The 17,944-nt window shown below is 38.6% G+C and overlaps 2 protein-coding genes across 5 annotated transcripts; one reads left to right on the top strand and one right to left on the bottom strand.

The window, feature by feature from the left end:
* The first annotated feature begins 476 nt into the window (after positions 1-476).
* Positions 477-11,923, top strand: rundc3b (RUN domain containing 3b). 2 transcript variants are annotated; one of them, XM_078252949.1, is made up of 11 exons: positions 477-694; positions 4,535-4,650; positions 5,324-5,457; positions 6,060-6,145; positions 6,336-6,425; positions 7,140-7,220; positions 7,490-7,664; positions 8,098-8,255; positions 9,130-9,276; positions 10,970-11,091; positions 11,476-11,923. In XM_078252949.1, exons 1-11 carry the CDS (start codon positions 600-602, stop codon positions 11,619-11,621), a joined length of 1,350 nt encoding a protein of 449 aa, XP_078109075.1. In that variant the 5' UTR covers positions 477-599; the 3' UTR covers positions 11,622-11,923. The 2 variants fall into 2 exon arrangements, with proteins under 2 accessions (XP_078109075.1, XP_078109074.1); XM_078252948.1 differs by having other exon boundaries at positions 480-694; positions 10,970-11,105; positions 11,476-11,595.
* Positions 11,924-12,445: 522 nt separating this feature from the next.
* Positions 12,446-17,822, bottom strand: slc25a40 (solute carrier family 25 member 40). 3 transcript variants are annotated; one of them, XM_078252950.1, is made up of 10 exons: positions 17,644-17,822; positions 17,319-17,429; positions 16,344-16,403; positions 16,151-16,257; positions 15,929-15,996; positions 15,439-15,563; positions 14,524-14,807; positions 14,325-14,406; positions 13,706-13,786; positions 12,446-13,608 (listed from the first exon to the last, which is right to left on the bottom strand). In XM_078252950.1, exons 2-10 carry the CDS (start codon positions 17,416-17,418, stop codon positions 13,475-13,477), a joined length of 1,041 nt encoding a protein of 346 aa, XP_078109076.1. In that variant the 5' UTR covers positions 17,419-17,429; positions 17,644-17,822; the 3' UTR covers positions 12,446-13,474. The 3 variants fall into 3 exon arrangements, with proteins under 3 accessions (XP_078109076.1, XP_078109077.1, XP_078109078.1); XM_078252951.1 differs by having other exon boundaries at positions 17,319-17,426; XM_078252952.1 differs by lacking the exon at positions 17,644-17,822 and adding an exon at positions 17,548-17,638.
* Between the last annotated feature and the right edge of the window lie 122 nt (positions 17,823-17,944).

The raw sequence follows: 17,944 nt of genomic DNA, 5'->3' as shown, positions 1-17,944 counted from the left end.
AAAAGTATGACTAGACATAACAAACAAAATAAATTAGTTTATTTGATGTTTTATTTATTCAGTTCACTGCAATTGTATTATCAATTAAAAAGATGATACATTATTAATAAAATAATAAATGATAATAATAAAAATCATCATAATCACAATAATACATTTATATAGCCTATAAATAAATAAACCCCCAGGTCCCTAAAACTAAAAAAAAATAATACAAATAAAATACAGACCTGACATTAGTGTCTTTAATATTAAATATTATCCCTGTTTATATAACACTATAGCAGGATATTATAAGACATCTACCAACATTGGCCCACTGTGTGTTGACATAAATGAATTTGAAAGCAAACAGCCTGAGCAGATAACTTCCTGATAAATTCTGCAAATTACAATTTTGCTGCTGGTCTGCCGTACAGGCTTTTATTTCGAAAGTTCCAGCCGGAAGTCCTATAACATTTGACTTGACCAAAGACTCAGTGGACTTGACGCAGGTTTGTGTTGCCCCTCCTTCAGCTGAGCATCGTGTGTTCCTCCGGTGTGACGGAGACAGCTACCCTGGTGCAGAGGGAGCGGAGAGGCTCGGGCACTGGCCGGGGATGGCTTCGCTCGGCGTGGGGCTGCATCTCATCCGCAAGAGGGGAGCAGGCAGGAGCGCCGCGGTGGAGAGGAGGAATCTTCTCACGGTGTGCAGGTGGGAATTCCTCACCCTGTTCTTTTTTTCTAATGGTGACAGAGGATGAAACAATGTCTGACGGCAGATTTGTTTATTAATAATTTCAGAGGCGTTTTTTTTTTTAAAGGTTAGCTTTGGGAGCAGGACTGCAACTCCGCACTCCATCAGTATTTAAAAATATGACTTCATATACATAATAAAGTAATTTTGTGTCTGCTGGATGAGATGCATACAAATATATTTGAAAAAAAACATGAATTAATCAGCTGGCTTACATCAGGTAAATGCATCTCTTTGATTCACTCAAACACTCACGCACACAGAGCCTACACATTTACGCCCACCACCCACATTCAGCCTAAGCCTCCTATAAACATACAATCACATTTCACTTTTAATTACCCAAGAGTCCAAATTCCTCCATCACAACCCCACCCAGTAAAAATGTTGAATTAGTCATCAAAAACTGTTTGTAATATGTTCTGTTTTATTATTATTATTATTCATGTAACTGCAGATATGTATCTTTTTATTTATTTATTTATTTCCCTTTATTGATGTTTTACATTGATTGATTTGACAGTTTGGAACCCCCCTCCACACTACCAGCACTATAATTCAAGTAGATACATATTAAGTGTTACTAAGTGTGCTTTATTTGTTTTAACTGTATAGCCTGGATTTAGATGATTCTAGAAAACAATGCATACATTCAGTGTTTTTGTAGAATATACAGTAAACATTCCAATTAATTTAGTCATTCAATTAATTTTCTCAATGCATTCACGTATGATATGCTGGTTATTAAATATGGAGCATGGCTGACATATGAATAGATAGATGCTAAGGTATGCACACACATGTCACCTGCCTGTTTGTCCTTAGCTCTTTGTCAGTTGAAGTGAAAAGCACTCAGATTATTAATCTGTGCTCATCTCAGTAATTGACTGACAGTCCCTGCGATGTGTCACCAAGAAATGGTAACAGTTTAGAAAACAAACTGATAATGCACCACCTGGTCAAACTGGTGGACAAATATAATTTTCAGGTTTCAGGACAGTGTCAGGTGGGACTGTGCCTGGTTTGCCTTCCTCCATTACCGTCACTTTAAACAGAAGTAAAGGGAGAGTAATTAGACGCAGTTGCTCCTTGCTGGCCTCTCCGGTCTTTTTCGCGACTCTTTCTGCCTCAGCCCCAGCCATCAACTCGCTGGTGGCTCAAGCAGAGGAGGGAGAAGAGTGGGAGAAGTGATGGCAGATTGGCAAATTAATCAACAGAAGATGAAAATAGACTGAACAAAATAGAGGGAGGAAATTCACTTTTTACATACATTTTACCTTTGTTTGTTGTAGCTTTAATGTTGTTGAAATTATCTTCTGCAACACTGTGAGACAGAATCTTATCATGGAGATGAAATTATTCTGTTGACTGACACATTGATAAATCATTTTGAAAAAAAGAAGCCAAATATCCCCTTTTTCCAGCTTCTCAAATGTGAAGATTTTGATGCGTTTCTTGTTATTTATACATGATAGTAAACTTTGTTGGTCAAACATATTACAACATTATTTTATACTATTTTTCTGACATTATATAGACAAAATGATTAGTCAAGCAGACAAATCAATAGTTTTTCAGCCATATTAACATATTCTGTAATTGCTTGTAGCAGCTCTTTATTTGAACTATACATGATAATGTGATGTTTAACATTGACTATAATATTTTCCATGCAAATTGTCGAAATCTTGTGCATAATTTTTACCTGGTATACAGTATTTGGTATTTTTTGAAACTTGAGGATTTTCACCAAAAGTTAAAGATTGAACAGTGCTTGTCTGCACAGCATGAGTTTGTATTGATTGGCCTAACGGGTTTAGGTTTACAAAGTGAAAAAGCCCAAAGTCCACCCCAAAGGGAGTTACCATCTCCAACAGAAAACACTGTTGACAAACTGCTCCAAACAGCTCTATTGTAGTCCAGCCTTTACTTCCGTGACGAACGTGTGTCACTTTGTAACACATTATAATACTTGCCTAGCTGCTAGCATGGCATGCCCTCATACTCTGCTTCTGACTGGGTTGTAGTCCTTACCTAGGTACTGCGCATGTGCGACTCCCAACAAAGATGGAACAGAAGTGAGATGCCTCACTCTGTAGCTAAAACAGAGAGCTCAACACACAGGGTGAAAAGAGGAGCTGCAGCAATGTGCAGTACAACAAAAATATGGTGTTTTTTGAAAATTAAACAATGTAAACCTATCCTGGTACAACCTCTAAATACAATTATGAACCTGAAAATGAGCATAATATGAGCACTTTAAGCTTTAAGAAAAGTGTAGCTTGCTGCTGGGAGTGAGTGTGAGAGGAAAGCAGAGACTCTATTGTTGCTGCTGCAGTAGCCGTCAACACAACTACACATGCCATTGAAAAGATGCCAGTTGTTTTTACTTATCTAATACTGGTAATCAGTCCACAATACCTATTCTTTCTCCAGATGTCTAGATCATGTGTCTCAAGCCGAAAAAGCCTCTTAAGTTGTTTGTGATACTTTGATAAATGTCACTGGTTGCCCCTGTCTCTTAAAGTCTTCTCTGCTGAAATGGAGACTTTTTTTCTTCTTTTTTTTTTTCGCTTAATCAGCTTTTCCTTTATGTTTGGGGCAGTCAGCCTTGAGTAAGACAAGCTGGAGACCCTAATTAACCTTACAACCGATTTTGTTGATGTACTGTAGGTTTGCCGGACCTTTTTCAATAGACCTTTTTTTTTTACTGAAGACATTTGACAGCAGGAAACTAACATGTCAATAACATTTGTTTGCATTCCATGTAGATTAGCAAATTTCAATATTCTCCATCATGTAAAACATGGAGGAAAACATAAAACACTGCTTCAGTTCTGGTTTTTATAAAGAATTGAGGAAATTATTTTTTATAGACTGAAGGCTTAACAGAAAAAAAACACCCTTATACAATAGTTACCTTCTAAAGTGTTTGAAAGTGAAATATACATGATTTTTGGTTTTAAGCTGAAATCTATCCGTTTTGATCTTTTTTTCACAGGAAGTGTGCACTCTGTGGTCATCCTGCTGCTAAGCAACGAGATAGAGGCAGATTTTTTAGCTGACGTTCAGGGCTACACACAATTTGGCAGAATTGACACACACACACACACACACACACACACACACACACACACACACACACACACACACACATTTCGTTGCCTTGTCCATTAACTCTTCTTTCTATCTGATTAGTTAAAACCAGATTAGTCGGTGCACTGTCATAGTGGGCAGCATATTATGGCTGGTGTCACCAAAGGATATTATAATCAAAGCCTCATTACAACTATGGAGGCCAAATGTGTTTATTTTCCTTGCCTTGTAATTAATGACATACATGTTAAGTTCAGAGTAAGAAAATAAACTTAACAGTGTTTTTTTGTATGTCAGTTAAGATTCTTCTTATTTTTGTTTGTTTGTTGCTATGTGCATTTGGTAAAATGTGCATTACCAGTTAGAGTGTGTCTTCGTCTTTGACATCATTCAGTGTGGGATCAGACAGCATGCTACAAAGAAAGTATTTTATCATTGCGGACACTTAGATGAAACATGGAAATAGATCCCTCGCAGATTTCAAGGGTTACTCACTTTCTTAAAGTTGGGGAACTCACAGGGGCCAAGATATCCTGACTTTATAGTATGTGTTACTGAAACACTGGATTCTACAATTACCATAATGCAACTAGTAGCATATCTGCATTAGACCTAAAGGTAACTGCCTATAAAGTTTACCTTTAAGCAACAGGCCCAATAACCTTTTTTAATAACAGCGTGTGCATCTTCTTTTGTCTTCAGGTTTTCAGTAAAGACTCTACTGGACCGCTCCTGTTTTGAGACAATAGATGACACATCTCCAGACTTTGTTAACTTTGTTTCCATCCTGGAGCACATTCTCAGTCATCGACTCAAAGGTAAAAAATCATAAGCATCCCTCTTTTCATCCACATGCAGGTAATTAACCTATACACATACATGTAATATTTAAACTGCAGAATGCCATATTATTTGACTTTATCTGATAGTTGATAGGAGAGTGACAGGAAACATGGGGAGAGAGAAAGCGCAAGATGATGTATAGTAATGGTCCTCAGTCGGAAATAAGCACAGGATGTTGTGTCTTTATACCGTTGACCCACGAGGACGAAGAGAATATTGAAAAATAAGCAACATTTTTATGTGAAAATGCAGTGACTCATCAGTTTAAATCACAAGCTTCTTGTTTCCCTTTATTGAGATTAGTGTTAAGTATGGACACTGGTGAAAAATATTTTCAGTATCAAACACAGTGTATTCTTATTGTTCTTAAACTATTGTATAATACTGGCCTGCTAAAGACCAATATTTGAGGTCTCCATTTTCAGAACGTTTGACTCTTTTCTTTACATCTTTACCACCCTTAACAGTGCACATTTGATGTCACTTTAACTTAATTTATGGGTAAAAGAGCCCTTCAACTGTGTTCCACTGCCATTTGAATAACAAGTATACAAACTTGCTTTGTGCAGCTTTAAAATTTAGAGCATCATACATTTGATTTGGATTCAAGCTTGTAAAAACCTCTGTTTCTGTCTCTCTTTCTATCAGGTCAGACCACTTGGTTTGGCTATGAGAGTCCTCGGAGTTTCTGGGATTACATAAAAGCCGCCTGCAGTAAAGTCCCTCATAATTGCATCCGAAGCATCGAGAGCATGGAGAATGTGCGAGCATCCAGAGCTAAAGTGAGGATAAAACTACCTGTCTTGGGATCTGATTTAATAACACAAGGCAGCAGGGAAGACAACAACTTGAATTTCCAAAACGTTAGAAAGTCGAATACAAATAGACCATTTGATAAAATGGAAGATATAAGCAATATCAGTTTTATATACACAGAACTACATCTTCTACTGTCAGCCCCAAAGTGCCTACAGCACACACATACTGCATAATCAGGCGTTTGTTACTTTAGCTTACTTTGCATTATCCACTCAGAAAAAGAACAAAGGGAACACAAAAATGTTAAGAACACTCATGCACATAAAACATGACTTCCTCTTACCCCGTGGGTAAGAGAACACACAATTGAAGCTATTATTGTTCTACAATCAGGCTGTAGGTAAAACAAAAGACACATGCACACGTGGACACACACACACACACACACACACACACACACACACACACACACACACACACACACACACACACACACACACATACACACACTCTCTCTCTCTCTCTCTCTCTCTCTCTCTCTCTCTCTCTCTCTCTCTCTCTCTCTCTCTCTGGTCATGAAGCTTCGCCTAACAGCTCAATGTTACTTGTTTCTCTCTCTCTGCAGGGCAGGGCATGGATCAGAGTGGTCCTGATGGAGAAAAGATTATCAGAATACATCTCATCTGCACTGAGGGACTTCAAAACCACCAGGTCTTAATGTGGTGCTCATATACTGTACACACTGTTTCCCCTTTAACCCAATTATAGACGTTTTATCAAATCAAGTGTAATTTAGATCTTTTTACACTTGACCTCAAGCAGTCAGTTATTACAGATCAGTTGACTAGATCTAGAGAAGTTGAATAATAGCCGATAATGTGCGCACATGTCTTGATTGTAGGAGGTTTTACGAGGATGGAGCGATCATGCTGGGAGAGGAGGTGGGGCTGTTGGCAGACACACTCATCGGACTCAACACCATTGACTTCAGGTACTCATGTTCTGCTATTTCTTACTGTAACTCTTCAGTCCTGCTTTCTCTCCCTGCTGCACATTTAGCGCTTAGCATTCTCTGCATCAAACACATTTTTTGGCAAAGTGTCATCAGAAAAGTGACAACCCCTTTAACAATTTTGAGGCTGATCCAGAAGGCTTTCATGTTAATAGAGTTAAAAAAGGAGAATGTGGATGCCATGTTCTTTTTTTAAAATCATTCCAAAATAATGCTTCACTAAAATATATTTTAATACAAAATCACATAGGGGATTGGAAATTAGTTGAAAAACAAATCTGTGCATTTGCTAAAGCACTAATCTGGACATTTTAGATACAATTAGAAATTCTTAGATAAAGCTGGAGGAGCTGAAGAGAAATAAACCATCACCTGACCCTGCTGAAAGACTTCTACAGAGCCTATAAAAGGTTTTATTTTATTTATCATGTTTTATTGTTTATACACTTGAATCAAAGTAGATTGAAGATGTTTTATTTGGATCAACAGAAAGACGTTTAAACAGATCTCTAAGTGATCGAGATGAATTACAATATAATATAAAATACAAAATGCATGTTAGCATAAGTATTCACCTCAATAGGACACATCTAAATCATCACTGTTGCAGCAGAAATGCAAAGAGTATGTTACAAAAAGTTTGTGTAAATCTGGTAAAGAAACGCTGCTTTGATTTTCCATCCTGTCTTTTAGCTTCTGTCTGAAAGGAGAGGGTCTGGACGGCAGCTGCCCCGCTGTGATCGACTACACACCTTACCTCAAGTTTATTCAGAAGTGTGTGAGGTCACAATAACACCCATCACACAGTTCATCATCAGTGTACTGCATAGCAGGGGTCAACAAAGTCATTTTTATTCTTATTTTTATTTTATAAAACCCATGTAAAAGTTTTAACTATGAAAGGTGAGATTTCAGCTGTGGATGGGGGGGGGGACAACTATGTTTTTGTCATAGAGTCAGATTTGGCCCACGGCCAGCTGTTTGCCTCCCACTGCTGTGTTAGATGTATACTAATATGAGGCTCGTGCTGGTTCCCTGTGCAGTGCAGACAGCATCAGCAGCGACGAGGAGGAGATGAGGACTATGGGGAGCAGCGGCAGTGAGAGCAGCAGCCCCGACAAAATGGCCACCGCCGCCTCCATCTTCACCGAGCAGAGCAACTTGGTCAGCAAGTGCAAACGCTTTGAGCAGAAGTACCGAGTGGCGCTGGAGCAGAAGGTAGTATGTGTGTGTTTAATATTACTGTTATTTTGTGATAAACAAATTGGATGGTAATATATGCGAATGTGACATTTCCCATGATGTCTGCATGATTTATTAGAGGCTCGAACTGTGAAATGCTAGGAGGAAAGGCGTTCCATGAAGACATGTTTTTTGACACAAACAAACATTCAGCTTGACTGTTTTTCTTGAATATACAACATCAGTAATGTTGCTTCTCTCTGTGGCTTCAGCTGTTATTCAAGATGATGGAGCTGTCACAGTCTCTGCTCTCCCATTATTTTGTTTGCTTTGAGCCAAAACAAAAAACTTAGATGTGTATTCATACTGCAGTGCCTTCATGGACAAACAAATGGAAAACCGTGTGTGTGTGTGTGTGTGTGTGTGTGTGTGTGTGTGTGTGTGTGTGTGTGTGTGTTTGTCTTCTCAGGGTTACCTGGAAGAGCTGGTCCGTCTACGAGAAGCCCAGCTGTCAGAGGCTGTGTCTCATAACAAAGCTCTTCAGCAGAGCCTAGCAGACACACACCTCTCCCACACACTGGAGAAAGAACAGCTTGAGTACATCATACTGGAACTACAGGACCAACTGTAAGTTCATCCTGCTCAGTGTGTGTGTGTTTGTGTGTGTGTGTGTGTGTGTGTGTGTGTGTGTGTGTGTGTGTGTGTGTGTGTGTGTGTGTTTGTCAGTGCATGTGAGGTCACTGATGGTGAGGTGGAGAGGACTTTGCAGCCGACCCAGCTGTGAGTTTGACATTCAGGACACAGCAGGAAGCCTGCAGGCTGCAGGTGGTTTGTTATTTGTGTGTTGTTGAAGCAATCACCAAGAGGAAAAGCTGCATTAGCATTGTGTCTTTAAATTTAAATTGTGTCTTAAGATTATGTTCTAATCAGTGGGGGGGGAAAAAACTTTCTCTGTTTGGTCACTTATTTAATGAAGGCTGCAAAGTCTATCTAGAGGATTTGTGTCACGGTCTCTGGCGAGAATGGCAGTGTGAGTCAGTCAATGATTTTATACAGAGGGCATATAAAATGCTGGTAAAAGTCTTATAAGGCTTATAAGGCAGTTTGCAAGAGTGTTCAGGCTGAGTAATGATCTGAAACTTTGTAGTAATGTTTGAAAAATGTAATAACAATATTGATACACTTAACAAACTACCAAGGATCCCTTAAATTTAGTTATCAAAAACATGTGACCAAGATATGTAGTGGGACTTTTTATATAAAAAAAATAAACGTGTTAGTGCTCTGTGATTTATACACTATGTATGTAATGGTGACACCTTTTTCTAGCTTTTTGATGAGTTGAGATAGTTTTTGCACCTTATTAAGATTGTTTGGTACTTTACTACTAACAGAAAAAAGGTTTGGAGTAGCTGCCAGTCGAAGGTGACTGCATTTTTAATTTGAAGAGTTTATTTAATTAAAAAAATGGTATTAAACTCGGAACGTCTATTGTATTCAGGACGGTGATGAAGAACAATGATTTGCGGTCCAGACAAGAGTTGACAGCCCATCTGACCAATCAGTGGCCATCTCCCGTCGCCTTGGATGCCAACGCTGTTGCCTTGGACACACTGCTGTACAGGAAGAGCATGGGACAGTGGGAGGAGTATGTAGATGAGTTTACATCCTTCAGCTTCTAACTAATTATTATTTTCATTATTGATAATTCTCAATTATTTATAATGAACTGTGACATTGTTCACAAACATCTTCCAGTGTCTTGTAATTGTAATCTTTGTAATTCAGTTAGGTTCTTTCCTGCATATCCCCCACTGTTACTGTATTTATTTTTGGGAGCAAGTTAGTTAAATGACTTTACTACACAAGTAATGTTATTAAATGATGATTTTAATTTGAACTTAAACATGACTCAAGAGAAAATTATGGCTAGCGGGATCTGCAAGAAAAAAGATGGAAATCAGTGGTGTGGTGCATAGTTAGATATACTGACAGTGGGTTACCTGTGTGGCCTGAGAGGGAGCCGTGAAACAGCTAAACATTTACTTTCATAACAACTTTACAAATTCCAAGATAGTGATGTAGTCTATTTGTTATGTATTTATCTCTATATATGTTCTGTTACAGTATTGCTTATTTTAAACCACAACAGGGCTCTCAAGTTTTGAAGACAGGCAAGAGTAACATTCTATCCGCATGGTGACTAATGGTGTGGGGGGGTCTGGGGGTCGTCCCCCAGAAAATTTTGCGCATTAAACACTTCATTTCCTGCATTGTGGTGAATGTGTATGCACTTATTTCTACCTTTTTCTGAATCAATTTATGCTGGAAATATCTTTATGTAAAGGGAAACATAGATTACAATCCAAATATAAAAACATAATGGAATTTATTGCAATAAGGCTCTCAGGAAATCTGTATTGCTTTCATCTATTTATTCTCCTGTAGATCGACTTTTCTAATTATATCTGAGTCACCACACACGCCTAGGCATAATTTACTCTTCCCTTCTCTTTTGCATCTTTTGTTGAAGAAGTAACCTCCTTAAATGTGCATATGACAATTATTCACTTCAATGATACATTAATTCATTTTAGTTTATTAATAAACCCCTGGACTGTAATATTGTTAAGTTTGAGCAAGATTTCTGCTCATGTTCAAAACTTTGTGCACATTCAAAATATATCTGTGTTCTCTGAGATTTGGAAGAGTCGTGATATTTTGAGAAAAATAAAGTTATAATAGTCACTATATTTCAGAAAATAATTTACCTGCACCATAGTCTGCTGTGCATTACGTGATTGCTCTGCTGATGCGGTAGACCTCAGACCTCCTGACAGACACAGAGCCCCGTTTGGGTCTCTGGTCTCTGAATGAGCGAACGTTTAGGGGAGTGTCTGTACGCTGCTCTATGCTTTTTTTTTTTCATTGTTTGTTGCGTTAAATCTTACCCAGATACAATAGTGCTATTTTCTGATTGGCAATTGTGTAGCCCCTTTCTTTTTTTTGTGATTGGCTGATAAGTGGCAGGCTCAACTAAGAACTCCAAGGGAAGATATACCTCCAAGAATTTGTTTGAAATTAAGAAAGTATGAAACAGGGAAACAACTTAGTTTTTCTTTTTTGATTTTTCAAATAATTGTATAGTGGAAAATTCACATCACAATTTCTCAGACCCAAGATGAAATAGTTTTTGTCTGACAGTGAGTTTACAATGATAACAAAGTAGGAAAACCAGTCAATCAAAAATGGTTGTTGATTCATTTTCTGTTGATTGACTAATTGTTTCAGCTCTGTGCGTTATGTGTGATCTTTACTGATCCTCTGTTCTCTCTCTGCAGGAAGAGTTTCCAGAGTCTGGAGCAGCTGTCTGCAGACATGAGTCTCTCCCAGACGTCTCTTGGACCGTCAAACACACTGAGTGTGGAGGCCAGGCCGACCGGCACACACTGGCCCCACCAAGGTACGTCTCCTTCTGTAAGTAAGCACTGTTGTCCAGGAGGGGCTCCTCTCTGATGCGGGTATAGGCATGGGCCGGTATGAGATTCTGATGGTATGATAACCTTCAGCAAAAATATCACGCTTTCACGGTATTGCAATTACAGTTTTAAAATGTTTTATTGAATTTATTTAAAAACAAAATCAAAACAATTCCATTGAACACAATGTATTTTATTTTTAAACACAGGAAGAGGGAGTTCTAAAGTGCACTTTCTGTACTTGAAGACTCATACCTGTTGGTGGTTTTAAAACCGTGACTTTTTAAAACCGCAGTATACCTCGAAAGCGGTAACCGGCCTATGCGGGTATTGATCAATATTGATTGATGTCCATCTTTGCCACTCAGGTAAAGAGGAGACTCCGTCTCTAAGAGGTCTGTGTGGCTCCCTGACCTCAGTCGCCAGCTACAAATCTTTGGCCAGCCTGAAGTCCAGCGAGTGCTTGGCCAGTCCTGCAACAGAGATCAGCAGCCCAGGCTTCACTCCTTCATAGGGAACGGAGAGCTAAAAAAAAAAGCAGATCTCCACCAGGACCAGACAATCCAGGAACTTTGTTAATGTAGGTTATATTGATTTGTAGACTTGTATGTTCTGTATATTGAGCCCAGAGCTTTAACAGACAGAAGTCAGGTTTGCAAGTTGAGGATCTAGTGTAGCATGTTCTTAAAACTCAAGAGCAGCTCCATCAGACCGAATAATGTCTTGTTAATGAACCATTCAGCTGAAACAACCTCCTGCTGTTACTTTCACAAGTATGTTATACATTCTTTTGTTTTGTTGGGGTTTTTATTTGTGGAGCTTGTTTTTTTTTTTCTTTTATAGGAAATAAATTAAAAATGATAGACAGCTGATGTAAGAATTGAAAATGATTTACCAGGAGATGATAGCATGCTGAAAATACAGATCAGAGTTCTGAGAAAACACAAAATACTGAAAGCCTCGATCGTTGTTTCGTCTCGTCACTACGAATCATTTCCTGCAGTTGACAGGGTCTTTCATTATCTTGTGCTGTTACTGCTGCCACTGAATGTGTCATTTTTTTAATCTAGTAGTCTTTTTGATTTATGATGAATGCACCTCCACTTTTATCAGCTTATGTCAGCAACATTTTGCATAATGCCATCTTACATTGTATTCTTATGTGTAAATGTTCTTGCACTTTTCTGTTTTTATTTTTTATTTGATTAGTGTTATGTTGTCAATGTCGTGCATAATGCAGTGTCACATGGTTTTGTTCTCAGGTAATGATCCCTGCGATTAATATTCCCTCTTTACTTCTGGGTTTACTTTAAAGTTCAGCTTTAATCAGATACAGACTCCTGTTATTATTCCCTTTAATGATTCAAATGCAGTACTTTAATGGCTAGTTTTACCACAAAATAGACAAAACTATAAAATAAAATAACAATTCAGAATAATGACCGGCGTCAGAACCCAGTAAAGAATATCTTGCAACAGATATTTGTGAGAATGAGAAACAAGTGTATTTGCAAAATATCAGTTAAACGTAATTTGTATTATTGGTGCGTAGCCGTGTACCTCAACACTGTACTCGTGACTTTGCCTTTAGCTCGTTCTAGCAGTCATTTGCACAGACCTGCAGCAGATGTTTCATTGGATTTTTTTGCCTTTTTATCCTTCATTTTGAATAAACTGCAATTCTCAGTGAGAATTTGAAAGCGGCATTTGAGTTTTGTGTCGACAATGAACTGGTGTTCAATTATTGAAAAAAAAAAAATTACAAAGAAAATCAGGTATGTGTATTTGAGACGTCACATTATCATAAAGTTTACATGTGTCACAGTCTTTTACAGTCTCTTGTCATGGCTTTACAATGGCACAGTTTTGCCTTTTTGTGTTCGTCTCTCTTATCACACATGTATTCACAGGTTACAAGGGATTGGAGTGGAAGTGCAAAAACATGGAGATCCTCTCTCGGTGTCGGGGAGGATACGCTGACTCAGAGTGACACACAGAGGAATAACAGAGATTAATCTTACATCTCGAATGTAAGGACTTCAGGCACAATGCACACGGCCCCAGTGAGGCAGTCACATTTGAGACCTGGAAAATCACGTATTATCACATATCTGCTGGCTGTTAAATGCATTAAAAAGCATGCGATTTGAACACTGATAAGACAAAACATTATTTCTTTTCAGGTGTACGCACAGGATCTGTTGTGGTGAACAAAAAAACATAGAATATTAAATTAGAAATACTAATGAAAAGAATATATTAATCTTGTAATTCAGAAAAGTGTCAAGCATTTCATTATTTTCTTCACTTCCAGGTGTAGTCTAGCAGTAGTTGTGTTTGATTTGAAGAGAAATGACTGTAACAGTATCAGGTGTTACTGGTCTGCAGTGGCCCGAGTATCCTCTCCTGGTTGCGTTTGCGGAAAAAGGCTTTTCCAAACTCATAAGAACTGATCATAATGGCGCAGGCTGGGGCCACTTTGATCAACCTTGGGAGGAAACCTGGCAGAGAGACAACAGAAAAGAGGAGTGATTACATCCCATGTAGTTGGCATGTGGGGAACTATAATGACTCACAAATGATCACACAAGTATCTACCTGCAAGCAGTCCACCGAAGCCGTCCTGCGCCACAATCCTGCTCATCACGCTGAAGGTGGAGGAGGAGTCCTGACATGACACTTATGAGACAAAGACAACAGTCAACATCAAATGACACATTAATGCCATTCAAAAACGGAACACAAGTGATGTAGTGTCAGTAATGTAGAACAACCTTTTCTGTCTGAACATACAGCCCTGTCAGATGAGCTCAAGTACCTTTTCCTCAACACCACCTGTCATGTTCCAAATGTGTTGATTTGAAATAATTTAAGCTCTTCACATACAATTAGCTTTAATGTAGAAAAAAAGGGTTCATCTTATTCCACGCTGCCTGCCAGTATCACTTATATATTCTGTGTCAGCTTGTTCCAGCTCTTCATTGAGGCTATTTACACTGAGTGACATATTTTAGCCCAAAACTCAAAATTCATCCTGACATATTTGGTATCTTTGGGATCTCTTATATTGTCAACTGAAAGAGAACAATCCAAGACAGTTTAGAAGTACCACCTAGGGTAAAACGTACCCCTGTTTGGGAATCGGCTAATGTACAACCTTTGCAATTGTCAGAAGCATTTACTAATTATTATAACAAAGAATGAATGTCGTAATTACAATTCTTTGCTTGTAGCTCTCCCAGCTTCACCTGCCTTCTCGTTTTGACGACATCGAAAGGTAATGTTACAATGGACGCAATCTGAAAGAAATGGAAATATGTATTAATTACTAGATTACAGTTTACTTATGAATTGTGATATTTTCTGTTGAGTGGAAAGCTGAGCAGTTTCAGGAGACAAGGGGCAGATGCACTCACAGAGCCCGACAACGCTCCAGATACGAAGGTAATGGTAAACGTAGGTTCACTGGTTTTATAGTGTTCACACAGCCAGCTCTTGCCCTTCTCATAGTTGTACCAGTACATGGCTGAGAAGGGCACGTCTCGGAGGAGAGTGGGCCCCAAACCTCGCCACAGAGACAGCCAGCCCTCTGTTTGCACTGCAGAGCGGATGCAGTCAGTCAGCTCCCTGTACGACTGTTTTTGAGACTGCAGCTTCGTACGGATCAGCTCCAGAGGGCTGATCACCGTTGCTGAACCCACTGACACACACACACACACACACACACACACACACACACACACACACACACACACACACAGAAAACAAGTTCAAACATCTTCTCTTGCTGCTGGATGGAAATGGACAAAAATCATACCGTTGCAAAGAAAAAAAACACCAGGTGACAATGACATTTTTGTTTGTTGGAGCATTTTAATTGAAAAGAGAAGCATCTCTCTTTATGAATTATTATCAAGCAAATTGTAGTCAACCTCATCAACTGTGCTTTTTTTAAACTCTCTTTTTAATAACTGCTTACGGTCCGTTATTAAAAACAGAATTGAACCAAGTCAGGGTCACGATGTGTCGGACTACGTTTCCAAAATGAAATCTAGTGTAGGATGAAATTACAGAAATTCAGGACTGTATGGCAGAAAGTATAGGTGGTTGCCCTTGGGAATTAAACCACCAGCATTATTAAAATACTGCAAAAAGTGAACCATGCTGAAAGGAGCTCTAATAATGCCTTTTCACCTGGTACGTTTTTGTCAAATATATATGCTCTATTCTGTAAACAATAATTGAATGCAGACGATCAACAGTAATTGATGTCAAAGCCTGTAAGAGCTGGAATCTGTCCTGTTCTCTTGATGTGACAGCAGTCAGCTCACCTCTAGCGATAGCTCCTGCCAGAAGAGGAGCCTCCTGAGCACAGTCTCCCATCCTGACCCTCAGCGCTGCACACAGCTGGTCATAGCACGTGAAGTAGATCACTGTAGCTGGGACTGCCATCACACTGGAGATAACACATACGGAAATGATCCACATATGCTTCCATCAACATGATTCCAAGCAGGGAAAATGTCAACCACAAAAACAACACCACCAATAAATTAATGAATTTATTTATTAAAGAAAATTCCATTATGACAGTACTTAACATAAATCAATCTTTGGTAATCTTCCCTAAAAACAAAACCTCAGGTGGTTTGTACTAATCTGTACAACTTCAAACGAAAGCTCCCTTAATAAGTGCATCAGCTGCCGGCTAAACGACTGTCGACCAACCACATTTGCGCAATAACTCAACTCTAAAAGGAGAGCAGGAAGGATGAAGTGCAAGTGAGGGAATAAAGGAGACACAGAAGGCTTCACACTCACAGGGTTGGAGGTAGACCGCTCCATAATGCCTTCATTCCTTCATTACGTACTATCTTGACAAAGGCATCCTGCAGAGATGCAGAGTGTAGAGTCAGTGTAGGAAGACGTGCTGTTTGGCAGTCGGGACAGACAAGCTAGGACATTTTTCTGACAAACTACTAACTTTATATTTTCTTTGGTAAAGAGAGAATGGTGCAATCAATGGGTATGTGAAATGGTTACCAGTGTGCCATGGAAGTGACCGGGGGCTTTGTACCAGGCCTTGGAGTTTCCGTTTTCACACACACATATGTGGTCCATAAGTCCATTGCAGTAGACAAAGCATTTCCCTGAAAGATATTGAAAGAAAAAAAAACACATTTAACATTCACTGTATTAAACATAATACTAGACCAACGTGGTTCATATTCATTACCTTTGGGAAAGGGATTTTTCTGCGCTTGCAGTCTGATCTTCACGACATCCAAAGGTGTAACTGAAAAAAAGAAAAAGAAAAATTGACATGAGCCTGAATGTATAAAATTAAGAACATTGTATTAATGTTGTTAAATGTGATGTCTTTCTATGCAAATTGTAGCTCTACTGTACTTATATCATACACCAATGCTTGTATATGTTTTTGGACAGTGAAGTTTGCCAGGTGAGGTAAAACACAACATGACACTAGGGTTTCTGCATGTTGTAGTCATTATCAGAAGCAAACAGATTTTTGGGGTGTTTTTCCACACTCTAGCACACCAAGAACATTTTAATACATTTTAAATATGATCCAGATAAGTAGTCCATCACAGTCACTTTTTGTTTAATGAAAGTTTTGTACAGCATAATACACATCAAACTCACATTATTAATTTTACTACATCCATGTTCATTTATTGTTTATCTTCTGGGTTGGATTTTCCAACAACAAGGCTTATACAGTAAATGCAATAACCCATTGTTTGTTAGTTTTCCCCCAGTTCTAAGATTTTGGAGCTTCTCATCAGCATTTGAACATACCACTTGAACAGACTTATAGAAATTGTTTTGGCATCAGCTTCAATGCCACCACAAAAATGCTACTTTACTTTTAACAGAAATTGAAAAGAAACGGGATGTACACTGTGGATTGCCTACAATATTGCAAAACAGTATAGAATTGTATCAGCACTGCATTAGTTTTAGACCAGGTGTACCAACTAAAGTGTCAACTGAGATTAAGGTTTAAAGTCGTTTGAAGTAGATTTTCATTATGTACTGAATTGAGTAGAAAGCAGTGACTGCCAGGAGGAAAAAAAAAAAAATGTTATGAGAAAGAATTAATAGTAATACATGAGCTAAAACAAGTAAAAACACCAGCCTACTTCTTCAAAAGAAAAAAACTACACATAACAGATCTCTAGTATCATACCAAACAAAGAAGTGAGGATGGCTCCGGAGCAGGACGCCACCATCTGTTGGAGTGGAGTAATGCCATTACAGGCTGGAGGAGCAGGACTCGGACTACTCATACTGTTTTCTTCTTAAAAACAAAGATACAGTTTGACATTAGACGTATTTAAATCTGTACGTTAGTTATCATGTATAGAAAAACTTGCTTTGCCAAATGATCTAATTAGCGGCCGCATAAACGTTAGTACCTTATTACAATATCATTCCAGGTGTTGTAACATTAGCCTAACGTTACATGAAGAGAGCTCTCTGGCTAACGTTAACCCGAGTTTAACGTTTCCTACCTGCTAAAGCGCCTCAGGATCAACGAAGTCTTCCATGAACAAACACATCACTCTCAGGTTGTTTAGTTACCCGACAGTAAGCATAGCTCAACACGTGTTCAGCGCATAGACTGTACAGTCTATGGTTCAGCGTTATGTTCTTGACAGTTACCGAAGCTAGCTAGCTGTAGTTTACATAGCAAACGTTACGTGATGAACTTTCCCACACAATATTAATTTTAGCAGAGCACATTCTTCCATTTTCCAGAATTGCACATTACATATAATACAATAAAGGATACAAAAACAATTACACTTATAA

The sequence above is a fragment of the Sander vitreus genome, chromosome 6, assembly GCF_031162955.1.
Source record: "Sander vitreus isolate 19-12246 chromosome 6, sanVit1, whole genome shotgun sequence".
Lineage (NCBI taxonomy): Eukaryota > Metazoa > Chordata > Actinopteri > Perciformes > Percidae > Sander > Sander vitreus.
The sequence above is the reverse complement of the archived record's forward strand: the minus strand, read 5'-3'. Positions and strand labels throughout refer to the sequence as shown.

Bases quoted from the DNA above. Each gene is read 5' to 3' on its own strand.
- rundc3b (XM_078252949.1), top strand. From the start codon at position 600: ATGGCTTCGCTCGGCGTGGGGCTGCATCTCATCCGCAAGAGGGGAGCA. The intron at 5,458-6,059 runs GTGAGGATAAAA...CTCTCTCTGCAG, and splicing joins TGCGAGCATCCAGAGCTAAA to GGCAGGGCATGGATCAGAGT. The intron at 7,665-8,097 runs GTAGTATGTGTG...TTGTCTTCTCAG, and splicing joins GAGTGGCGCTGGAGCAGAAG to GGTTACCTGGAAGAGCTGGT.
- slc25a40 (XM_078252950.1), bottom strand. From the start codon at position 17,418: ATGAGTAGTCCGAGTCCTGCTCCTCCAGCCTGTAATGGCATTACTCCA. The intron at 15,564-15,928 runs GTGAGTGTGAAG...TGTTATCTCCAG, and splicing joins AGCGGTCTACCTCCAACCCT to TGTGATGGCAGTCCCAGCTA. The intron at 13,787-14,324 runs GTAATTACGACA...TTGTCTCATAAG, and splicing joins AGAGCTACAAGCAAAGAATT to TGTCATGTCAGGACTCCTCC.